Here is a 9,614-nt window from a genome sequence, read left to right on the forward strand (position 1 = left end):
CTTTATTATTTTCACTACTTCTGTCAATGCAATTTTCATATCATTGATTTCTTGATAAAAAATCCACTCTGTGCGCACCATCTTCTGTGTACAGTGTTGAATTTTGCTTGTTAAATTATTTTCTTGCTCTAGAAAGCCATATCCCTCTTTATAATTCACAGCTCATCAATCCTCAATGGAAGCTTTAGGTAACTCATTCCAATCTGCACAATGCTGAATCAAGACCTATACTGCTGTATAATATTGCAAAATAAAATGCCATCTAACACAATGGGTACAGAATGCCAGAAACTGCATCAAACATATGCCAGGAACTGCATCATATTTGTGTAAGGCTCACCAGCGGCCGAGCGGTAAAGTCGCTGAACACTGGTAGTTCGGTCCGAGGTTCGAATCCCGCGAACGGGCTGGCTGCATGGGTGTTTTCGTGGTTTTTCCCATGTGTAACGTGTATACGAGCCAGTTTCCCTTAGAAAGTCCTCCACGAAAGGCATCCCTCCTCTTAGGCAGATAGCCCTAGTGTGCTTTGCCATAATTAAATACACCAACACCATATTTGTGTAATCTCTACTACTGTTCAGCAGCAAGCAACATTTGTAGATGTTTTGTTAAATGATGAAACTTTCCGCTTTAAATGATGAGCTATACTCAAAATCATGCCAAACACAGGGTCCATGACCAAAGAGATATAACACAGCTGATCTGCTTGTTTTTCGGAATTACATTTGACATGTCTTTGGCTACAAACAATAAAATGACTCATTATTATTGTTGTCTTTCAAGCTTTTCCTATTTTTTAAATTTATACTGAATGGTGAACAAAAGCTGTGTGGTCCAATTTTTAGGTTTTCGTGTTTTGGATTGAAACAATTTTTTAAACAAGAGTTTTTGTTAGAAGGGACATCATGACAAATATTATACAGTTATGTAGATTCTGATTCATTAGAAAATTCTAAACGATATACACATATGGACAAGTTTGTCAAATAATCAAAGAATAGTACTTTTCCTGGCAATCTTAATTTCCTATACCATTTAGTTTAATTGTATTTTTTCAATCTTTCAGAGAGAGTTTCTAATGACCCTCTAAGAATTTACATACCATAGCTTGAGAAACATTATTTTAAACCAGTACAAATAAATTCTTATACACATATTAAAACATGCATATTTCTGTAAAAATTATATTTTCCCACAGATGATTTTATAGCAGAACCTTCTTACGTTTGTGAAAGTGAAAAAAAAAGGATTTTGATTATTTGACTGCCATAATTTTGGCATTCTATGAACAGAATAAAAAAAAAATAACATCCATTTACAATAATTGATGTTAAGAAGTGATTATTCCATTTATACAGAAATTACAAGCAAACAACCTTCTTTAGTTATCTACATAATTATTAGATCTTTTTCCCTCAGTCAAGATTGCACTTTCTTGCAATCAGTAAGAAAACAGCATATATTTTGATGCATTTTTGCATACCAGTATCTAGCACAGATTTAAACTAAAAATCAACAGCCATATTCAGCAAGATGAAGAAATTGTGTACATATATACATGTTTTAAACTAAAAATCAACAGTCATATTCAGCAAGATGAAGAAATTGTGTACATATATACATGTTTTATATATATAAACATACTCTTTTATCTTTTAAAAATAAATGAAAGGAAATATGATTAATATAGTTTCTAATGCTGAAGTATGAACAAAAGTTCTTTTTTCCAATTTTGCTTAGGTTAACAGATGGCGCTACTCTCTCGTCCTTCTTGACTTTCTTAAGGTATAAATATGTTCAGTTGCAGATTTCTTTGCTCCTGAAGAGGGACTTTGTTCGTCCTGAAGTCAACTCATGTTATCATAATATTTCAGATTAAACTAATTAACTAACTTGTTTATTGTTTTATATCTGTATAATATTGTCCTTAAAATTTCTATAAAGCAGATATTATTTCTACAATATCCATTCTGTATAAATTTTTAGCAAATTACCTGTCTATCTCCTACTGTGTTTAGTCCATGTTCTTTCAATTTTTTCTTGATTTCCTTCTCGGATAGCAAATGATACACTAATTTGGGTAACGTTTTCCTTTTGGGGAAGGGAAAAAAAAGATTTTACTGGAAACATGCTGTAATCAAAATAATTTCATTTCATATACACATTAATAATAACCATTAAGAATTCTACCAAAAATACTTTAGTTCATACCTTTGAGAAGTATCTTCATTGTCCTTTTGTTTTAAGCAATAGTCAAGATGAATATTGATTCTTTTTTCTGGCATAGTTTTATAACATACAGGACAAGATACTGGAAAAAAATAACAAACCTCTAACACCAGACTGAGCATATTTAAACTAGTTTAATATATACTGGTTACTTTCAACAGTACCTAATAACTAACAGACAGAAAAAAAAATAAACCCCAAACAAATTATTAAATCCATAAATTTTACATTTTAGTGCAACCACATATTTAAGTTTTTGAAATAAGAAAATATACCTTCACTGGAACCATCAAAAGCAGAAATCTTATTTATGGTATCTGTCTTTTTGCTAACATTTTCACCAATTTCAGAATCTTTACCCTAGGAAAGAAATGGAAATTTTGCAAAATATTTTATGAATATACACTTTTTTTTCAATTTTATTATGAAAATTAAGACAGTTTTATATTTAAATAAAATATGGCTTTATATTTATAATTAAAAACAATTTCATATTTCGAAATATTTTATTAAAATACTTTATATTTAAACAGCTTTTAAAATATTTTAAGTCAAATTACTTGGCACCACTCTTAAACGTTATCGTTAAATAACGATGGTTTTTAAAATTTACATGCATTCAAATGATCCATGAAAATTCAAGAGGTTATTGGGGGGGGGATCTCCCCAATAATCTGAACTTTGTTCAGAAATGGTGGGGGTAGTAGTACTTTGTAGTGGTGGTACTAAAGGTTTTAAATTTTTGTTTCGATGGTACGCACAAGTCAAAAGGTTGAGAAACACTGCCTCAGAGAATTTGATGTTTATCCACTATAAAAAAAAATAAACCTTTACGTTTGGAGAAAGCCTAATGAATCACTTACTGTTTTAAATACCAATACATATATAAAAAACACACTAAATGAAGATAATGTCACATTTTTTTAATATACAAAGAATACTCTGCATATTTTGGTACTTTTCCGTTTCGCCAGCGCAAATCTCGCCAAGCAGACTTTATTGGCGACAACGTACAGTATACACATAAAAAATATTAGTTCTAAGAATTCTTTTAAAAAAAGAAGGCATAAACATTTTAATATCGCTTAAAATTTTATAAAAAGCCAATAAATAAAGACAATAAATTTGTAAAAAGACATTAATTTAAGAATTTACTATGCTTTCTTGGTTCAACATCCTGATTCGCCGGTTCATATCACGTGACCCCGAGCGATCTCATCTCACGTAAACTACTCTACAAAAATCTAATGCTCTCAGTAATTATCTACATTCATTTCAAGTTAAATCTTAATTTGGAACACAAGTTTAAATGCAAGAAATATTTCAATTCGTACGAATAGCTTACTCAGAAATTATGCAAAACTGCAGTACTTTACTTCACTAATGCATTCTCATTAGAATGGATGAATTTAACCCTTGACTTTACCTTTTCTATATTTTCGGCTTTGGATAAGCGCTGTGATTGCATCCCAATTGACTTAATCCCGAAAATGGACTTAGACATAAACTGAACTATCTGATAAAAATTCTATGTATTCTATATGCCAGTATTGTAAGAAACAACCAGTCTGATAAGAAAAAGCTGCGACTTGTTTTGAAAATGATGCGTAAAAGGTTACCAGCGAGAATATTCCGTTTGGCATCAGTTGTACCATTATTGGCGACTTTATCACTTGCGCCGGCAAAACGGAAAAGTACCCATACTTTTTTTTATCATTAAACATTTAATGTTTTAATACTTACCACCTCAGCAAGAATAGTATTGTCTAATTCTGCAGTAGAACCTGGTGCTTTATTTTCCAAATCTGTTTCTTTTTTACATGTTATACATGCATCAGATACCAAGTTTGTTTCTTTTTTATAAGATCTACATGCATCAGATGCCAAATCTGTTTCCTTTTTATAAGACTTACATCCATCAGACAGACTACTTCTAAAAAAAAAAAAAAAAAAAAAAAAAAAAAAAAAAATATTATTCGCAAAGAAAATATACTACTTCGGTTATGCAAATTTATAAATAAAAAATTAGTAATCAGTGCTTACCTTATCAATTTATACACACGTAAAATTTCATCAATGAGCCTATTATTTCTGAGCTCTGGTTCTGTAGCAACCTGAGGAAAAAAAGTTCAATAAATAAAAATTGCATATAATTATAGGTTTATTACTTTGCAGCTTTAGTGCAAGTCTTAGGCTTTTTAATTTACTTTTAATTACTTTTATTTTGAATTTATACATATATATTATTAGATTTAATTTCAAATTAAACATAAAATGATACTGGATGAGAAACAATACTATTTAATTAATCCAGCTTCTAATAATCAATAAATGCTATTAAAACATGGTAGTTATATTGAACATAATTTAAAGAAAAGGTGCATTTAATTCAAGTAAATGCCTCTGTTATAGAAAGTAATTGTAGTTATAATTAAAAAAAAGTATTATTTGATTAACAGTGTCACAAAGAAAATATATAAAATGTAAGTAAGTATATATTAAAAAAAAATCTAAAAGCTTTCAGATTTTATATTATGCCCAAAGGGGCATCTCTTTCAATTAAACACACATACACCACTTTTCGAGAGCATTTGGGGTAGAAATACTTAAAAACAGCATATCTTTAGAATTTCCGATAGATAGTCTCATGGGCTGGAGATAAAATTGTTTTTTTTCCGTGTTTCCATTGCTTAGTTTGAAATGATTGAGTTCATTAATAAGAAATTTGGACTTCCAGGTGCCCATATTTGGGTAGAGGATTATGTTATTCAAACTTTGATGGCTTTAGGTATTGATGATTTTCACAATGCGAGTAACACGCATACATTCATGCAGATTCTTCATTATTAAATTTCTTCAAATATAATACAGGGCCATAATATTTGGTGGCAACAATTTGAAAAGTAATATAGCCATTTAAAGTGAGGTTCAAGAGTAGTAGCCTATCTGGGCACATTTAGGCTAGTAATTTTGTCTAAATGAGCCTAGTTAAGAATTTTGATGCATATTTATATATAAAACAGTCATGAAGCAAGTAATTATAAATGAATGGCTAGTTATATAAAAATTATCTTTTAATAAAAGTGATATAAAGTCTTTATTTTTATAATACCAGTATATTCACAAATATGGGAAGAATCATTGACTGATCTTTCTATAATTTAACCAGACAATTAATTTATACTTGCTTTAAGTTGTGAAACATACACTGAAGTGCCAAATGAACTGGTACAACTAAACCTATGCAGAATATACAGTAATGCCACTTATGCATATTGCTGAATTTGTTGATTAATGCATAAATAAAATGATAGATATCTGTGTAGCTTCTAGAACAGGACACAGAACTGATTTTAATATGATTTAATAATTGAAGCTTGTGAGACACATCATATCATCTCATAGGCTGAGGCAAAATTTAGATTTTCCTGTATTATTGTTTGCAATTTGAGAGTCAACACTCAATCATGGTACCGGAGATTAATACATACCACAGAGCTAAGCAATTAGCTTGCCTTGGCAATTAACTCTGAATGTTTTAGACTGGAAACCAGTAACCTGGTCTGACCAAACACATTTTAAACTTTTTCAAACAACTGAAAGATATGTATGTGGATAAAACTCTATGAATCCATACATCCCACATATTAATGAAAGACTATATAGAATGTGGGCTGTTTAGCTGGCATTCATAGTACATTACTATGAAAAAAAAGGGGGGTGAGCAAAAACCCACAAAATATTTTTGACTAAATAAAATTCAAACAAACATTTCAACAAATTTAGATACTAATTTTAATTCAGAAAATCTGTTCAAAGATAATTAATTACCTAATTTTCAAATTAAAAAAATAAAGGATAAATTATTAATACAAATTCTTATTAAATTTATAAAATTAAATATTCACACTATAACTAGTAATGATAAAATAAATTTACGTACCTTAAAACATATAGGGCACTGACTTTTGTACTGCATATATCTCCGAATACAAAATGAACAATCTTAAAAATGTTAGAAAAATATGTTAGAAAAATAAATGTTTTCAAAAAATCATTACACAGTAAAAATATAGAAAATATAGATCTAACTATGTGAAAGTTCCTAGTGGAATTTTTAAATATACATATTTATACAATATTTTGTAGCAAAATTGAACACAATGTATCTAAGATATTTTTATTAGTAAATATCACAGCCATGCCTAGATTTTTACTTCCTGATGCAAAGAAATAAATATGGCCCCTAATACCCAGCTATTTATACATTCATATTTGCTGTGTTGCAGTGCACTTTAATATTCATCAAAAGTAACTATTTTAAATCATCGTTTTCTAACTCTTATATTATTTTTAAATAGGATATTATATATTCAGTAAAATGCTGCAAGAAATGACCTACAGATTTTAAGCAAAAAGTGTTAAAAAACACCTTTTTGATAAATAGCAAATAACATAAAAACAGCATAAATACTAATGTAATTAGCACGAAAAAGTACTGTAAAACCTTGCCAAATGCAGAGTTTACATCATTAACACACTTCATCTATGACAAAATAGTGGAAAGTTAACTTTTGAAGAGAAAAACTGGATTAGGTACAATTCAGATTAAGAAAGTATGTATAATTTTATTTAAATATTATTGTAAATAAGGGGAAAATAAAATAAATGTTATTTGAAAGGATTTCTATTACTGCTTAATAAGTAGGTATACAATGCTATTATTTTTTTAAATAGCTGGATATTTGCTTCTAAAATGTCTGATGTCACTTATTGAACATTTTGTGGTAAGAAATGCAAAGTTTTTCAATTTTCAATTCGATTTCCTCATACAGTATCCTCTTTTTTCTTCATTAGGATCAATCTCCAATACAAAATCAGACAGTTACTGAGCCTTTTTTAACAATTCATCGAATTTTAGGTTTTTAGATTCAATGTTTTATTCAGAAAAGCAAAAAATGCTCCATTTAATTAAAAACCGCATTTCAATTGTAAAAAATCTATCAAATTAGAATTTTTTCTTGCTAACACTATAGCTAAACTACAGTTAGCAGACTAAAAATCATTAAAATTTATAACATTCTATAACATGGATGGTATTTTCTGATTACCTGCACCCCCAATAAAAATTTGCAAACTCGGTGGTGACTTGAATGTGGAGAAATGTTTGTTTGAGTATATTTACATCTATTTTAATGAGCTACCCAATGCAACCTTTTTTTAAAACATTCTTCTCTTTCCATACAAGATATACACACTTAGGCTTGTTGTGTGGATCTTTTTATGTTTTTTTACACCATGTAAAACGTACATATGAGAAACATTTTTATAGGAAATTTTTCGTAAAAAATAAATGGCCTTGCGTACTTTGTCAAAATTTGAAAAGAACAATAAAAAATAAAGGTACAGATTTTAATACACAGTTGGCAACTGGGATCATCACTATAATTTTTTTAAAGACACTTAATAATGTACATCACATTGCACAGTTATACATATTTTCAATAACGCAGTATAAATAATTCAATTTCCAAGTATGAAAAAAATATTTAATAAAATTTAGATACTACATTTTATTTTGATACTCACAGTTATGACTACATTTCGTTACCATGGAAGTGTCGAAGTATTCAAAACAGATTTGACATCGTAGAAGACTATCTAAAGGCTGCAAAAAATTTAGCAAATTATAAGCGAACAGTAAATTTACATAACTTTAATACTAATACAAACAATGAAATTACCCACATTTAAATATTTCGAAAGTAACACAATAACATCCGTTTCCTCAAATATTTTGTCTGTTTGAATTTCGCATTTAAACGCCATTAAATTTTAGATTATGTTTCAAACGAATTATAATTATGAAAATGACCTAAAAAAAAGGGAAAAAAAAATCGGATGGTCTTAATATAATTCCAATGGCGTGTTTTTACGCTGATAGCGTTATTACCGAAACTTACGCTACAGACGTAAAAACAAATAGTTTCACACAAATTAAATCTTTTAGCCTGTTGATAAAAAATATTCAGAAATATTTTCTTGGTGGCTATTTGTTTTCGGAGACCGGAGATCATCATTCGTTAAGGGGTGTTCGACCCGAGGGCTTTTACCACTACATGTTTATCAGTCCCCTAAGGACCTGTAAAAGTTCGTTAAATTCCATAAAATGGAAAAGTCCTGTGCACTTGTAATAAAAGTGCAAAGTCTTCAATAGTGAAGAAAATGATCAGAGGTGACGCCATATATCGGCCACAGATGAAGTCTTCGTTGGATAAGTAATAATAGCAACTAATAATTTTGGCATATCTTTTCGCAATGGCATATCTTTTACACATTATCGTAGATTTGACACAGTATCGTACAGTAAAAATGGAAAATAATGTAAACACGCCCAGAAATTTTTCTGCTTTCGTCTGAGGCGAAAGTACTCTTAATACTCATTGGAAAGTAGACTGTCACGTGATATACGAATTTAATGATAATAAAGTCAGCAGCATTGGTACCGGGAAAAGTCCATAGTAAGATGAAAATGATGATAAAGATGAAACAAAATCTAGATTAAATAGTTGAAAATAACAAAATATATACAAGAACTACCATCTAACATTATGATGTATAGTTCTGGGCCGTTTATGCAGCTGTTCGATTAGATAGTCGTACTCCCCTATGTTTATAATAACTTCGTGAGTGGAGGAACCACATTTTTCGTAGAATTTGAATGTAATCTTTAGTAATTCGGCATCTAATGGTAAAATCTTTAGAGAATTATGGATGACAGTGTTTCTAACGAACCACGGAGAGTACGATAGGAATCTGAGAGTTTTACTCTGAAAACTTTGAAGCCTTGCTCTGTTTGAACGTGCAGTAGCTGCCCACGCCGGAGCGGCATATAGAATTATGGGTCGGATTGCCTGTAGATAGAGTGTTCTTTTAGCGTTGATATTTAACTTTGAATATTTGCACATCAGAGGCATTATCTTATTAAGACAAGTTATGCTTTGATATAATTAACATGGAATTTGAAAGTTAACTTCTGGTCGAAATAAACACCTAGATATTTTACTTGGTGGTCACGAAACACGATTTGTCCGTTCATCGCAATTTCTTCTAAGTCTTGAGGGATATTTGCTTTTTTAAAGTAAATCACCTTTGACTTTTCGGGGTTAAAATTCGGGGTTTTAATTTTCCATCCTTTAAACCAGGGTGAAATGCAATTACTGGCATTCTGTAGTTTATTTCTTGCATGATATGAATTAAGTGGGTGACATAAAAGTGCCGTGTCATCGGCATAGCATGCAGTGAGAATATTTTCAGTATTAGGAAGATCATTAATACATAAATTATAGAGAAGCGGGGAAACTACCGACCCCTGTGGTAAACCC

The 9,614-nt window shown here is 30.0% G+C and overlaps 1 protein-coding gene across 2 annotated transcripts in view; it reads right to left on the reverse strand.

Moving 5' to 3' along the window:
• LOC118186911 (E3 ubiquitin-protein ligase RAD18-like) overlaps positions 1-8,210 on the reverse strand; it is a 52,990-nt gene extending 44,780 nt beyond the window's left edge. Inside the window, exons 1-8 of one of the 2 annotated variants that reach the window (XM_035357083.2) lie at positions 7,978-8,210; positions 7,819-7,897; positions 6,173-6,234; positions 4,273-4,343; positions 3,973-4,162; positions 2,505-2,589; positions 2,212-2,311; positions 1,995-2,091 (exon numbers count right to left, since the gene is read on the reverse strand). In XM_035357083.2, the coding sequence (XP_035212974.1) occupies positions 1,995-2,091; positions 2,212-2,311; positions 2,505-2,589; positions 3,973-4,162; positions 4,273-4,343; positions 6,173-6,234; positions 7,819-7,897; positions 7,978-8,058 (765 nt within the window). In that variant the 5' untranslated portion in view covers positions 8,059-8,210. The remainder of the gene's footprint in view (positions 1-1,994; positions 2,092-2,211; positions 2,312-2,504; positions 2,590-3,972; positions 4,163-4,272; positions 4,344-6,172; positions 6,235-7,818; positions 7,898-7,977) is intronic. The other variant, XM_035357082.2, reaches the window with a different exon arrangement.
• Between the last annotated feature and the right edge of the window lie 1,404 nt (positions 8,211-9,614).

Source organism: Stegodyphus dumicola, chromosome 12 (genome assembly GCF_044657685.1).
Source record: "Stegodyphus dumicola isolate Sdum_Otavi_A_Nest chromosome 12, ASM4465768v1".
In the NCBI taxonomy this organism is placed as follows: Eukaryota; Metazoa; Arthropoda; class Arachnida; order Araneae; family Eresidae; genus Stegodyphus; species Stegodyphus dumicola.